This window comes from Brachionichthys hirsutus, unplaced genomic scaffold (genome assembly GCF_040956055.1).
Source record: "Brachionichthys hirsutus isolate HB-005 unplaced genomic scaffold, CSIRO-AGI_Bhir_v1 contig_489, whole genome shotgun sequence".
In the NCBI taxonomy this organism is placed as follows: domain Eukaryota; kingdom Metazoa; phylum Chordata; class Actinopteri; order Lophiiformes; family Brachionichthyidae; genus Brachionichthys; species Brachionichthys hirsutus.
The window spans coordinates 444-16,878 of NW_027181069.1; the positions used below are offsets into that span (position 1 = coordinate 444).

The window sequence follows — 16,435 nt, forward strand, 5'->3', positions numbered from 1 at the left end:
CCTGCGGCTCTTTACGTTTTACAATCTCATGCTTGGATGCAGTTCGTCTTTTATGAGCGCAGATCACAAAGGAAGGACTGGGAAGCGCATCAGCTCCACCGCAAGAGCGCACAGAAACATCGCGTCTCGTGTTCCAGTGGAAAAATCACGCAGAGATATTTGCGTTTAACGCGCCGTCGGAGGATTTTGAACTTTCGCGTGACAACTTATTCCGTGGGCACCTTTGTGAGCAGGTCGACAGCGCAGCATCCTCCACGGGCGATGCGTAATCCTCGACGCAGCGACTGATAAGCCTGTCAAACCTGGACTGCGGCTGGTGCGTTTGGATCCTGTGCGCCTCTTTTTTTTCTTTATATATGGCTTCTGTCTTCGTGAACTACTCAAACACTGTTGATGTTTCATGGCTGTAGAGCGCAGCGACATCGGTGCGTGGCGAAGAGGGACAGCGCACGACTAACTGGGAGACCAGACAGCGCACATTGCGCACGGGCACTGACGACCGCAGCAACTCCAAGCCGGACTCCCCCCCCCCCCCCCCAACCATCACATCCTTTGGTAACTTCTTTCGCTGCCTGTCCATCATAGTATGTCTGCACTCCGAAAGAAATTTGGGGACGACTATCAGGTAGTGACCACCTCATCCAGCGGGTCTGGGTTCAATCAGCCGCCCCCAGAGAAGAAGCGGAAGCGGCAGCGGTTCGTGGACAAGAACGGGCGGTGCAACGTCCAGCATGGGAACCTGGGCGGGGAGACCAGCAGGTACCTCTCAGACTTGTTCACCACACTCGTAGACTTGAAATGGCGCTGGAACCTCTTCATCTTCATCCTCACCTACACCGTGGCCTGGCTCTTCATGGCCTCCATGTGGTGGTGCATCGCCTACATCAGAGGAGACCTCAACAGAGCGCACAATGACAAGTACACGCCGTGCGTGGCCAACGTCTACAACTTCCCCTCCGCCTTCCTCTTCTTCATAGAAACCGAGGCCACGATAGGATACGGTTATCGATACATCACAGACAAATGCCCCGAGGGGATCATTCTCTTTCTCTTTCAGTCGATCCTCGGGTCGATCGTCGATGCCTTTCTGATCGGCTGCATGTTCATCAAGATGTCTCAGCCCAAGAAGCGGGCCGAGACTCTGATGTTCAGCGAGCACGCAGCGATCTCCATGCGGGACGGGAAACTAACTCTCATGTTCAGGGTCGGCAACCTGCGCAACAGCCACATGGTCTCCGCGCAGATCCGCTGCAAATTGTTGAAAGTAAGTGAAGCTCCTTTCGGTCGGGAGGCAGCGATGCATTCATTGTTTGTCACGGTCCTGAAAGCTGCTGAAAGCCCCCCCCCCCCCACGCTGATACTGCAGCTTGTTCTGAACTGTGTATGAGGTCACCAAGCCTCGAATAGATTTAAGCAATTTATTAATCATTCTGCATTAAACTGACGACCAATAACAGCAATTAATCATTCATCACACCAGAGCACAGAAGGCCCTTCATCAATGTCACAAATGACATGCTATTAGAGGTGATGAGCTCTCCAACAGCGTGTTCTTTCATCAGTCCGCGTAGAATCACACATTCTTATTAAAACTATCGTTGAACGTTCACATAACCAGGTAGTTAACATGTGAAAGAAGTTACATGCTAAGTATATTTTGTATGTTAATCTTCAAAGCATATAGTAATCATACATGTAATTAAAAGTGTGTTATACCAAAAGTCACTGCAATCATATTGTAGCAAATGATCAAAACAACTTTAAAGACCCTACTTGTGTCTCGCTTCCATACGCCGACACAGCAGAATCATGATGCAATAATGAGAAATGTAATCATTTGATTTGATCCATGATTCATTTTAGGATCTCATGTGGTTCTGAATCAGACGCTGGGGGAGGGGGGGGGGTGACAGATGCCTTCATTTAGATGTCATCCATGAAAATTATAGTATTTATAGTTATTCATCTGATAGGAGATTGTTGTTCTGATTGCACATGAACTATTATATGCCCACACAAACCTGGATATTACCCCTTCATGTTACCATCCAAGACCTCTGTCTTTGTTTCTTCCTGTGTGCTTCCTTAGTCTCGCCAGACGCCTGAAGGCGAGTTTCTTCCGCTGGACCAGTTGGAGTTGGACGTGGGCTTCAGCACCGGGGCAGACCAGCTCTTTCTCGTCTCACCACTCACGATCTGCCATGTGATTGACACCAAAAGCCCTTTCTATGACCTCTCCCAGAGGTCCATGCAAACCGAGCAGTTTGAAATTGTGGTAATACTAGAAGGAATAGTCGAGACTACAGGTGAGTAGCCAATGCTTACTGGCCGTCGACTCTAAATGACAGCCTGCCTGCTTTGCTGCATGTTCAGTATATGTTGAGGCGGCTGGCTGTGTGTCCAGGAGCCGAGGATGTTGTGTTGTGTTCAGCTGCAGCACAGCTCCTGAATGATACTGAAGTCTTTGCAGGTGTGAACAGCTGACACACAGGAGCTCGTCATTTTCACTTTTCTTTCATTCATTTGTGTTTCTGTGGCAACTTTCTTAGTTAGCGGTTGTTAGCAATCGCAGATCACGGCTCATTTATTTTATGTTACATGCATTAAAAACATTTATTGATACATGCTTTAAAACCCCTTCTGTGTTTGAGGACGTTTACGGCTTAATATGAATTCAAGTTACTGATAGACTATACCTATTGTGTGTGTGTGTTATTTTCTCATCTAAAACAATTTTCATTCATCCACCTTTGAGGCTGTACTGCACCTTTTGTAGCTGCTGTTTTCAGAGGGGATCATAATTTGCTTTCTAAAGTCCCCGTGGAATTGCAGAATTCCATTTGCTCAAGATGAATAATGCCCCAAGTAAAATTCTGCCACTGTGGTCATTTTAAAGTCAACCGTTTATTTGACACAGCTGATGTAGTGTGGAAGGAGCTCCTTCAGGGCTTGAGAGGGAACAGTTATAATAAGCCGGTTCTGGAAAAACAGCATGTGAAGATGTGACAGCGAGACGTACAGGCAGGCATCAATTAGCAAATATATTCCGTTTCCAATATATATTTGTGATAGTTATGTAGTGCTTGCTAAGTGGAGTCTATGTGAAGACGCAGTCTTCAGTTGATGACACGGTTCACATGGATGTTCATTTAGTATCTGTCGAGTCTGGCTTTTTTGTCCCATTAATGTCTGAATGTGTGATTCTTTTCTACAGCTTTGTTGCTTCTTTATCGTAACTATTCATAAAGATAGTAACAAGTATAAAATGTGGCGTAACTGCAACATGCAGCTAAGTAACCCGAGCTTGTTGTTTCAGGAGTTTCAATTTGAATGTATGAAAATATTCAGCATTGCAAAGCGATCAAATTTTTTATTAGCTTGCAGTCATAGCAATGCAGCGACAGTGGCAGAAAGCATGTATTGTCATATCATCCTTATTTATAATCTCAGTTTTAATAGAACTACGTCGGAATTTTCCTCTCCTATTATTTTTTTTAACCCAGAAATGTATGCATTAGTGTTGTAATGTAAAAAACAATCTAATGGTTAAAGATTTATGTACAGTGAAAGTCTAAATCCTCAGACGCTTTCATTTCTGGCCAATGCAACTCTGTTTCCATGGCAACCTCTCCTTGAGTATTCAGGATTGCAGCACTGCACCTAAACTTAGGCTTTCATTCCTATGGTACAGGAATCATATCGCAATTTCGGTAAATAAACCAGGCAAACATGTGATGCTGAACATGAAATGAAATTGCTTAGCAGAGGCATCGTCTGATATTAAGGAGGAGTCCTTCTGAAATTTGAACGCGCACATGGAGGCGTTACTGTACTATGAGGTGATCAGCAGAAATACTAAGATGCAGCATTTATGAGGCTTGTTGTTTCTGAGTGAAGAAGCTGCACAACATGCCAGATCTATGTTTTCTTGTTGTTCTGTCTGGAAAACTGCTGTCTGGAGGTAAAATACTCTCCCTCGGCACATTAAAGCTGCACAATCACTGAATCTGTGTCCTTTATGCTAGATAATAACAAAGTACTGCATAGCCTTTTTTGACAGTAGCCTTTTGTACACAGAGATCACAAAGAAAAACAACCTTATGAACCAACCTACCGGTAAGTTGCACCCAAGAGAATATTTTTTTATATTTTGCAAACCTCTCACAACCTCTAGTCTATATTATACATTGTACATAAGGCAAAAGCTGTTCCTCGTTGTCTTTGAATTGAAGCTCAACATTTTTTTTGATCACCACCTTAGTAAGATGCATATTCCAAATGAGGCATGTAGGATGCCTGGTCACAGCATTTATTCCTCTGGATTAATGCCAGCTGCGGCTTTGTGGTACTGACTTCGGTTTCTAATGCGGCTGTGGGAAGTTGTGCTGCTGAGGATAAATTGGCATTACATCACACTGTAAGCGACACAGTCTGACTGCTTACCTTGAATAACAGGCTAGATCAGAGACACACAATCGCTCACTACGACTGTAGTAACAAATTTTGGTTTAACTGCAGATTTAGTCTCTGACGATCAATTAACAAATCGTGGATTCACACCCCAACAAGCTTGACAAGAGTTACTACAGGGTTGTAGAGATCAGTTTCCTCTATATAATTGACAATATAAATCTAATGAGTTAATTACATTAATAATAACAAAGGAGTCATACTGAACAGATCAATCTAGCAAAAGCAACGGCAAGCAGATGCTCACGTGTTCAACCACACAACTATAGCAGGCGCTATTTCAGACATGCACCTCGTGAAAAACACCTTGATATGGTTGATTTCTCAGTCACAATGTAGTGGTGTGTTCACTGCTGCATCATTTTCTCGCTTCCTTTCATGTCTTCAGCTTTTTACGTCTTTCTGTGTCTTACTTTGCTTTAATTGGTTCCTTATTTGGTGTAAACGTGTGGCTGTAAACTGTATTCCTATGTAATAGTGTCACTGCCCCATAATAAGAGGACACACCAGTTTGTCCTCATTATGCATAAACATGTTCACTTTCCCATCGCTCATTAAATCATCTTCTCATGGCATCAACGTTACATTTCCTGGATTTATTTCCATGTTATGAGGGCCAATGTTGAAAATGGTTCTCTGGTGTTGAGATGCTATCTTCAGTGTAGCTACATATAGCAGCTAGCCAGCCTCACTGTGCGATAACAAAATCAATCTGGGACATGCGGTTTATGGAGACTGCCTCTATAGAATTGTGTGGTCCATGTTACATTTGGTTCAAGCTCATGGGCCACATGAAATTTGACTCACGGGCCTTGAATTTGTGTGGTTACAGTGCAAATGTATGCGCCAGGCTCTGTGTGTGAACAATTCATCCCCTTGTTACTGTGTTTATGTAAATATTCATGTGCGTAACGTGCAGGCAGGACAGGTGTTCAGACAACAGATGCCTGCTGGAGTGACTCAAATTACAAAAATAGGATTAAAAAACATGACATGTTTATTGCTATGATGTTGCAATGCATGGTCTGTTTTTATGGACTAAAGCATTACATGTTGTGGTTATGCTTAAAGGACTTTATTTAAACATGAATAATACATTAGATTAATAAATTTAAATACACAAGTTCCCATAATGCCTTGCACCTGAAAATAATCATATTTTCCTTCTTCACAGTTTAGATGGACTACAAGTATAAAGTAGTATGTGGATTTGATGCCTCTAGAAAAACAAACTCAAAACACGAGTAATATGTACTTTCAATGCACATTTTAGGATGCAGTGTGTTTGAGGATGAGTTGCTCCATTAGGCTCTTGAACACCACACAGATTTCACCACCAGACGTCCAGTCAGGTCTGCATGGGGGTGCACAAAGAAGGCTTGAGTGACCGCTCACACTGTCCCACTCTGTTTGGGGCGGGACAACACTTTATTGGTCAACAGCTTGATAATTGCTGAGTCTCAATTCATGAACTTTTTTTATATACTACTAAGTATTAAATACTCTTTATTGATTTGTCCCTCGGAGGGCAATTTGGTTTACAGCAATTACAGTCTAACTGTATACTACATGTGAGCAAATTCAGTAGTAGTGTCTGAAATATTGTCTGATTAAAAATGAACTGTTTAATGCATAGGAAATGGCACTTTGTTGGTAGTTACTGGTTTGTGTTGTTCTCCACTGTGTCGCCTCCGTGGTCAAGAGTTTTGCAAGCTTGTAAAGGCTCTTAAGCCTCACCCTTTTGTTTTATGTCTCCAAGATGACAACCCTTGAATTTGAGGAGTGTTCATTGTTCCAGACTTTTGAGCAATTTTGAGAATGCTACCCAGGTACTCACATACTGCATTTTGAAATACACTATATATATTGTTTCTTTAAGAGAAAGAATTTAGTTTTTGATTTGACTATGTTATGATGTGTGCCTTAAGCTGTGGGCCTTCTCACGATTTTATTATGTTCGCATAATGACAATAAAGTATCTTGAATCTTGAATTAGTATATATATTAATTATGGAAATATGCAATCTGAGACACATTTGTTTGTCAAATAAAATAACATCTAACTTCTGCCTGGCTTTGTAAAATGAAAAGCACAAGCATTTCTAATAACATTAATGATTGGTCTGTTCTACTGAAAGGCTTGGTAGTTACAAATATATTGATTTAGCTCAAGATTTAGATGAATAAAAGAAAAATCCCAGCAGAAACATAATTTTGATCCACTTCCCCATCCATAAGTGTTATTCGATTATTAGGAGCAGAGTCATCAAAAGAAACAGCTGATGGCACTAATTTTCCAGTCTGTTGCTGTCAAATCATTGCAGAAGAAGAGGGTGCAAAAGGATGATCTAATTTAATGTGTGCCAGTCAAATGTAAAACACTGGAAAACAATAAAGATTAAAAAGGATGAAAATATGACATTTAATGCAGGAAGATAACATTTTCCACATGGCTGCACTCGGCTCTGATACACCACAATTGTAGTAAATGCAAAGGATATTTAAACCTGCCTCGCATACATCATGAATTCTTTGCCTTGTCTTGTTTTGTCTGCTCTTTGCTGCATTTCTATCAAGATTTTTTTTAGATATACAGTATAGTTTTTTTGGTGGATAGAAATGGACCCCATGTCATTGTTCGCAACCACCCAGAGCGGCTTATGTAATTAGCATTTATTTGACTATTTTAAACGCTGTTTTGGCTATCATGACAGGTCAGCATGCTTTTTTTTGTGAATATGAAGTCTCAAAATATATAAAGTTTATAATGAATGTGTGAAAAACAATTTCAAAAGCACCACACAAAGCCAATCTGACTTTGACTCATCATCTGGTTCAGAACGGCTTACATGCAGCTTTAAATGATATCAGAAGATTAGATAAGTTCCCATTAACACCAGTAATGCTGCTCACCATTACAGAGGCTTAACTACCCAGCCTGAGGCAATCTGCTCATTAGTGAAAGTGATTCTCGAGAAACCAAAATAAACTATAGCTGCTAGTAACAGACATTTAGGTTCCCCCAACCATGAAACTAATCAGTGTATTGCAACTAAATGAATTCCAGGAGTTTGAGTGTTGGATTTGTGCAGGGTGCAGTTACACCACAACGCTCCCGCTGGCATGCTGCAGCTGGGCGGGGTACACAGAAGATTCAATGCACATTTATTTCATTTAAGATGAGGCCCTTTTTAGATTTGAGAAATCATAAGTAACAAAGATGAACAAGCTGATGATTTCTTTCACTGTGGAATTCATTTTCTTTACATAACAGAAGGAAGTCTCGTTGACTAATGGTATATCCCTGACATTTGTAAAGTGTTTGGGGCCTATCATGGCGGGAAAACACAGTGTTAAGTTATTCATCAGCTCTGCAAAGTGTTTTTAAATTCACTCTCCAGTTATGAAAAGCAATCATTCATAAACTCTATCATCACCATAAACCTCTTTCTCACTCTTTTCAGAATGATGTGACTTTTATGCAAATAGTGTCTGTGTCTGTGTGTGTGAACACATTCGCAGAGAAATTAAAAAAAATATCATATTTAGAAATATTCTGAGCAAAACAGTTTTTTCTTTAGGAATGTTGTAGGATTTCATAAAGTGTTCTTCATTGTGACACAGCACATTTCTACTGCAGGAAAACTCTCTCTGTCTTCTCTGACTAATAATCTGCACGCAAAAGATTTCGCATCAAAAGTGCACATTGTATGGCAAAAATATTTTAGTAATGAGCAATTTATGCAAAAAAGACTGACGGTACTCTTTTCTTTTTGTTAAAGTCATGCATGTTTTCTTAGGTTTCAGTCAGCCCCCTCTGTTTCTTATTGCAATATAATAAAGGCAGACGATTTCAGCTGTGTGTGTGTTTGTGTGTGTGTGAGACAAGATGGTTTTTGTATTTATATTCATGGGATCTGGATCTGAAGATGTTTATTCTTGTGCATGATGGATCAGCTTTCCATAATTAATAGTTACCTTTATAGTTTTGCATTTTTTAAAAATATAGTAGAAAAGATTATGATTTAAATTCTTGTACATAGCTGCATCTTTAATTTCAATGATTAAATATATACATTTGTAATAACAAAAAAAAGAAAATCAAATACCTGTGGACTACTATCAGCATATACTTTTTAGTTCAACAAATTCACATTAAAAATATATATTCCAAATTAAATTCAGTATTTTAGTAGCTTTGATGCAGATTCTGTCCAGTAGACAGCCAGTATAATTAATTGAAAACATCTATTGCTATTGATTGATTGATTAACTGGGCAGACGGCCATGGCCTGAGCTGTGTTTTATCCTCAGCAGCAGTAATTGAAATGAAAATGGAGAACTTTCTCTTGAGCTGGAGGCCTAATAGTTTCAATCATACGAGCAAGAGGCCGTAGCCCCGCTGGCACGGGTGAACTCTGCACAGCTGAGAACCAGCTGCGAAAGGCTTTGCTGTTCCCCTGATAAACTGACCATAATTCATTCAGAATAATTACACAGAGAGCATGTCCACCCCCTCTGGTGACACACTCCCTTCTACATCCCTGCAGGGTCAAAGGGTTAAAGTGGCCTCCACTTTAAGGCAAAAATGCAGATCAGGTAAGAGTAGGAGTTTCTAATTAAAACTGATATCCTTGGGCTGACAACTTAGGAGAGGAGTGTCTGTCCCTGCTGAGCTCGGCCTGCGACGAGCAAAGTGTTTTGTTACCTTACAGTTCTCTTGTTGAATTGCAGTCCATTCTTTTTGTTCGTCAAAGGCAGTATACGTGCATATTAAAAAGATCTCACAGGCTTGCCGACTTATTACTTGTCAAAGTCTTCAGTGCATAAATATGTGAGGAATGGACACAGAATTATGAAGGTCTGTAGTATCTTGTGGAATGTATTATAATATTCCTGTAATGAGTACTAAGGTGTTGAATAAGGTTCCAGGGAAGTGTTGGTCCAACTAACGTCTTTATGTGTTTTCACCATGTCACTCGGCTAGATTCTGTTTTAGTTTGTTGCATATACTGTACACGTGGCTTATTTTCATTATTGCTCAGTGTTTTATGAAAATAACCAAAATATTACACACTGAAAATCTCCCTGAAGATGAGTCAACTCCTCAAACATTTTAAAACAAGGAATCAGAACTGTATAAACTCCACAGAGTTTAGTAGCAAGGCCATGTAATTTGATTAAATTGTAAAGGTGAACTGTACATACAGTAATTACACTGGGGATGAACTCTAAGAAAGGGCATATCAAGGAACCACCGATGCCACTGGATTCATTATCTCTTTTAGATTAACAGCACTGGCTTCCTGAGGGGGGGGCACCATAATTGTGTCTTTAGGGATTTGCCCAGTCCCTGTTGGATGGCAATAAATCATTGGTAGAAGAGGTTTGGCAGCAGACCTCTGATGGTTCTGTGTGAATAAGAAACGTATTCCCCAGCATTGCCTCAGCCTTGGTGTTATGCAACGTAGAGTTAAAAATAGTTGCCGAGGTCTCTGTTACCATTTTAGAATTGTTGTGCGTGTTATCATTATGAGCAGGGCACTATTTTTGTCAATTCAAAGCAAACTGTGCACTTATTTAAATATAGATACAGCATGGATTCTCAAGACAAGATGCTGCGTTGCAATAACTGAGGTGATGCTGTGACTGTACTAATTTAAAACGATATGAGGAAGGTCGTAATGTACGGTACTCACAGCGTCAGTCAATGATGTTGATTGTTGGAGCTGCAACTGTCCATTGGGTTCAGGAGAACCATTCCTGCTGCCTGACATGCAAGAACACATGAACATGTTGTCTTCTCTGGGGAGTCTCTTAATTTGTTATGTCACTCAGACATGCTTGAGCGTACAAGAATAATCTGCTCTCAGACTCAAGTGACAAACAAGCGATGGGAACTCTCCAGACAGTCAGTTGCCTCCCCTCAGCACCAGCTCAGTCTGAGATCTCTTAAGGTCTCTCTTGTCTTAACCTTTTCAGCTGTAACTCCTCTTCATGACTTACAGTTAATGCATTCAATAACCAAGATCAATTTGAGATTACGGCTCTCGGTCATTACTTTTTTCACAGAGGTTATGCCCTCGCTAATCTCTGTTTGTTTGCAGGATTTTACATTGTATTCTGCAAAATGTTGGATTGGTGGGGCACAGGCATGTGCAAAAACGCATTCAATTTTAATACAGATCCAGAGTGAAGGCCGATGTAAGATTATTAAAATAACTTTAATAATAGAACAACATCAGGGAAATTGATTACAAGAAATGAAGTGTTTTTGCTTCATATCATCCCAGCATAGTCTTGAACACATTTACTTACACATAAAATCTGCTCCGTAAAAAACAGTTTCAGGCAGTGTTTTCCACAAAGTGTCTGCACTAATTGTCTTAGTCAGAAGACAGGACTATCACTGAACCTGCGTGGCTCCAGCATTGTGTTTAAATGTGCAAGTCTGTCTTATTCAGCTTAGGTTGCTCTGCGTCTACAGGGCCAGTGTTGCATTTAGCAGGTTGGAAATTGAATTCCAATACGTGGGTACATCCTGGAACGGTGTCGACCAGGAGTTGTTTGCTGAACTCTGAGCTCCTTTGTATTTGTCGGACTGTGATTGACATGTCTGGCTACTACCGCACTTGGCCGAGATGGAAAGCCACTACGAATGCCATGTGCATGATGTGTGCTGCACAGAGCATCTGCTCCAATGGTAGACTCCTCGCTGCCATGATCACATTGCAAAACGCTATTGAAGACGATGCCTCAGATTTGTTGTGCTTCAGTGGAAAGCTCATTGCTGCAATATGTGCAGACAACTTTGGGTGTTTTCTTCTTCTTCTGAACTTCCATCTGGAGGCGTTTTAAAGTGAAACGTCAATACACCAGGGGATGTCTTCTCAGACGTCGTGTTCTCTGCGGTTAACACGCAGCAATGTTTAGGTAAAACTTGGTGTCTTGATTAATTTGATTTAAATTTAACTGTGTTAAAGTTTCCAGATTAATTGCAAGCGTTAACACATTAATGTCGACAGCACTGGTTAAAGCCCACTCCATTTTAACTTCCACCAGGACTGGTGTTTATTTCTATTTAAAAACATTCGTTTTAAACTATAGACATTGTAACTGTATATGATCAAATACACTGTTGTAGTCAGAGATGATTGCTGCACTCAATATGAAATGAAGAGAGCCACTCGGAATGATTGTCTTTATATTACCAATGGTGGTTAAAGGACATCCATTAATTGCTTTTTTACTTCGCTGGTTCCCTTTAATGCGGTATTCAGAATTGCCTTCAGTCAGTCATGTACTCTCCTGGCTGTGTCAATGACCTACGTCCATATGTTTCTCTGGCCTTCCTGACACCCCACCATCTATGGAGAAGCTTGGCAGTCCCTGTTCCCATCCCCTCCCCTCTCTTCCCTTTCCAACTGCCTCCACACTCAAGCAATTGCCTCAGTATCCAAGCGTTCCCCTCCTCCACAGGAGTGCACTTCTCCTGCCTTTTCCCTCTGTCAGCTTCACCCTTGTTGTTCTCATTGCTCAGCCACGGCTGCATTGGCGGAATAAACATCAGATCTGCAAAACAACTGGAGGCCACCTTCTCAACCAGATCACACACCAAAACAGCTTTTAGCACAGGGAGGGGACTTAATTATCTCTTTGAAAAGTCAAACTGCGCAAACATGTCACAAAATGCTTGTGCGTTTTCCTACACTTTACCATTTGGTGCTGGTCACCATAGAAACAGATGATCAGACAGGACTTGGGGCTGCAATGACAGCGTCTGTATCAAAATAATTGAAATTTGTTCTGTATTTATGACGTTTAATTTAAAATGACTAACAAGACAAGACCAGCCAGCTAGGAAACCAAATTATTCAGTAAACAGACTGCCCAGCATCCTTACTGTATCCTCTTAGAATAAGAATAAGACTTAATGTTTAAAAAAAAAAAGTAAAAGAGGCCGATAATTAATTTAATTGGTTCTCGTCACAATCCTGCCTCCTAATGTAATGAATGGATTCCTGTGGATAGCCTTGGCCCCTGTGAGCGGATGAATCTTTGATGGCGTTGTCTGGTGGGATGCTGTGCATGCAGAGCCTCATGCTTGGTTATTTTTGCTGGCATTTTTCTCATCAGTAACACTTGAGCTGTTTCCACAGCAGTGATAGACTGTCGGAGGACTTTGCTGACAGCACTGCAGTGGGGAGTGAGTTTGTATTTCTGTGTGTGCAAGTGTGTGTGCGTGCGGTCATTTGTGTGAAAGAGAGTCAGACAGAGAGACACATAGAGATAGAGGTTTTTGTGAACCTTTTCCTTCAAGAAGAAGAAGAAGAAGAAGAAACTTTAGTATTTCCATTATACTGTACAGATATACAGCAACAATACAAGATTGGAGTGGTTTGACTCAGTGACTTGTATTATTAGAATAATAGAATAATAATCAAACTAATTTATCTTTTTATACAGAGGTCAATTTTAATATTTGTGTTTGGTTTGCTTGGAGCCTGGGAGATGGCGATTCATAAAGGCACTGAATCTCTATCTCGATGGCGTCTCAATGGTCTGACAGAGCTGAGGAAGCAGAGGCTTCTTTTCTCCGTCCCATGTACTCTGTCCCCAGCGTGTCAAATGCAGGCCTGCCGCTGAGATCCTGACTGAACCAGCCTCCAAACGGATATGATCCTTCAGCTTTGACAACCTGGACAAGCTTCTTTTGGACGAAGACTTTGTCAATACTGCTCAGGTTTTTTTTCCCACCTGCTATCAAGAAAAACTGGCAGGCTGACTTTGAGTACAATGCTTTTCTATTCCAGCCTCCAAATAACCCATTTTTATCTCTGCTGTCACTCCACTGAGTCCACAGCTGCTTCACTTTGTTACACCAGAGTAGCAGCCAACTCTGTGTTATCAAGGAAACATGCACTTATTTAGAGCTTCTCGCTGAGATGGCGTTTGGGTATCTAAATCTCATATTTTAGTTTTGACATGTCCTGCCTATAGTTTCCAACCGATAGAAGCAGCTGAGAGTTCATTGAAACACATATTATATATAACTCAATGCAGAATAATTGTATTTACATGTTTCTATATTTTATCTGTCTATTATCTGCCTTTAATGAGCCATTTTCTATATTTTTCTTGAATTCCTGGATTCAGCAGATTATTCGAATGCTGCTCATGCTGTCACATGGATATCACCTAAAGCAGGAGAGTAGCAAACTGCTTGGCGAATTTAAGAGATGAGGGACATCTGAAGGGATTTCACACCCATGTTGGATTGTCCTGTCTGTCAACTGTATTCATAGTTGGAGACGTAAAATGCAAAAGGTTATTTTTAAAATATTTTTAAAATATAATTACCATCTCTACTTGTTTTGAAACACTTCATATAACGTATTCTTTGAAGGAGTGGAGTTGGGGTGGGATCTTACCATTCTAAAATAACACCTGATTGACAGCAAAGAGAGAGCATCTTTAAATGTTGCAGGGGAAAAGGCCAAATGGCTGAATGATGCAGGAAACAGAGGAAACAGATGAACAAAAAGTAAAACTGAATCGTGACAACTGCGCAGGGAAAGTAGCCATGTAGCTGAATGACACATACAAGCAGCCAGTTTATAATGCAGAGCCGCGATGAAGCTAAACCACTATGCCAGGGAATTAGCTGTGAATTCCACTGCATTAAATAGGAATGGCTCCATTGATGCAGGGTAGTAGCCACAGTGGAGCAGGGACCTTCGGCAGAATGCTACTGGGGAGGAGGCCGATGTTTGAGCAGGTACAATGCTTAAGAGAGCAGAAAATTAAAATGAGAAAACAAGGGGAAAATTGACCCTCAGCGTTTCAGATCTTTGAGCTGCCGTGGATTATCACATCGGGAGCATGTCGGTGGAATATACGGAAGATGACCATCTGCCCCAGTGCTGAGGAGAAATGGAAGATTTCTTGTGTCGCTGTAGAGGTGGAACAAATTGAATGACCTGACCTGAATACTGCTAAGCTCATAAAAAGCATATGGAAAAAGCCTTTTTAGAGTAATAGTCAAACCAAGTTTATTCACTGGATCATCACCAGAGGTTAGAAAAGTGGTGATGCAGAATTACGAGAGAATCTGAAGTCTATGTAGTTCATGATGATGGAGCCTAGAATTCCATAATTCTTCCACTTACATATGGTCTGACTTTAGTCTGATTACTCTTGGTGATGGTGGAAGGGATAGAATTAAGGAACACAAATAAATCCACTGCACTCTCTTTTCAGAACACTGTGTATTTGTCACTTTTTGTTTGTCCATGTTATATGTTCATTGCGGTGTGCACAGCCCTCTACGGCGGTAAGCAGGTAATAAAACTAATAAAATATGAATAGGCTAGTCTGCCAAGAGGGCAGGTGACGGTCACAATCACTATAAGAATAAAATTGCATAGAACTCTAACAGTGACTGACGTTATGTACGTTGTCACTGTTGAGCACGAATGCAGACAAGGTATAGGATTACTCTAATGATGATGATGATGATGATGATGATGGTAACTGCTTCTTGCACTGCTGGACTCTAGATGTTTCCAAACTCTCTTAACATACATGTATCACTGAAACAGGAAGCCCGATGCGGTGTTCACGATCAGGAAAAAGGGAAGGAAAGCACTGAGAAATTCGTTTTAGTAGTATTTATCTTTCTGAAAGGATATACTCTGGGCATACTCTGGAAAAACCATGAATTAAAACGAGATAGGGCAGCATGGTGGCGCAGTGGGTTGCGCTGTTGCCACACAGCAAGACGGTTCCAATTCCTATCTCAGTGAAGCTTGTATGTTCTCCCTGTGTCTGCATGGGTTGTCTTCGGGTATTCCTGCATCCCCCCACTCCCAAAAACCTGCAATTTAGGTGAATTGTTTACGCAAAATTGTTCGTAGGTGTGTGTGTGTGTATGTGAATGGGATAGGCTTCAGTAAACTCGCGAGCCGAATTTTGGAGAAGTGGTTAAGAAGATGAATGAATGAATATAATGAGATTAAAAGCCACTTATCAAGTTATTACTGCAAAGATGGGAATTGGCATTACTGTATTGGAATGTAAATTGTGGGCCTCATGGGAATATGTAGGGGTCAAGCGTCGGTGACAGCATGTGGACTTGTGGAGCACAAACAGGAACTTCAAAAGAGCATTATGAAGATTTCAGTCCTGGGTTGACCATGTAAGGCAAATGTTAGATTGAGAAATGTAAATCACTGCTAATGTAATGTTTCTGATTAAAACAAGATTCTTCCCATAGCTAAGGTTAAGGTCAGCCATGATAAGCATCTAATTTGATTAATCTATGGGGGATGCACAGAGAAAAGTCCGTCTCTGTAATCTCGAAAGCTCTTGAAATTTACAAACGCTTCGGTCTAAGGGGAGAGTCGACTTAGCCTGAACCAGATGTATGTCTTTGCCTTTGAGTTTTTGATCTCAATCAAGTTGAGATAATTATTGTGAGAGGATTATGGGGCCTGCCTGGCAGCGCCACACTGATGGGAGGCGCCGACAAATGGTGCGATGCCTCTATGGAGCACACTGCGTGCTAAGGGAGGAGGCTGGATTGAGGCAGGGTGGCGAGGTTTATGGACAGTGAGGCTAAAACATTATTTAGTGTCTGGAGCTGAGAATCAATAGTTTCGACCGATCTCACCCATTAATGCGTGGCGAACTAAAGTGGAAGAGCGACAGGGACTGCAGGTGGAGCTGAAATCTCCAAAATGGTTGGAATTGCAGGACAAGCCTGTATGGTAGATGCTAATGAGGGCTCCCGCCTTCTTTTTGCTGTGGTGTGTTTCCTGGTTTACTTATGACTGTGATGCAACTCTCCTGGCACGGCCTCCAGCTCCTGTAATGACGGGTGTGCCAGTGAGGAGGCTGGTGTATTGCTGCGTGCGATGAGGCTGGCCAGCATGTGAAGCTGAGACAGGCAGAGAGCTGCGGCTAG

The 16,435-nt window shown here is 41.3% G+C and overlaps 1 protein-coding gene across 1 annotated transcript; it reads left to right on the forward strand.

Annotated features, from left to right (window-relative positions):
- The first annotated feature begins 586 nt into the window (after positions 1-586).
- LOC137917224 (G protein-activated inward rectifier potassium channel 1) lies at positions 587-2,314 on the forward strand. Its single transcript, XM_068760046.1, has 2 exons — positions 587-1,264; positions 2,090-2,314. The coding sequence occupies exons 1-2, from the start codon at positions 587-589 to the stop codon at positions 2,312-2,314; spliced, it is 903 nt and encodes a 300-aa protein (XP_068616147.1).
- The last annotated feature ends 14,121 nt before the right edge of the window (positions 2,315-16,435 follow it).

Coding starts and splice junctions, on each gene's coding strand:
- LOC137917224 (XM_068760046.1), top strand. CDS start 587: ATGTCTGCACTCCGAAAGAAATTTGGGGACGACTATCAGGTAGTGACC. Junction 1,265..2,089: donor TCCGCTGCAAATTGTTGAAA/GTAAGTGAAGCT, acceptor GTGCTTCCTTAG/TCTCGCCAGACGCCTGAAGG.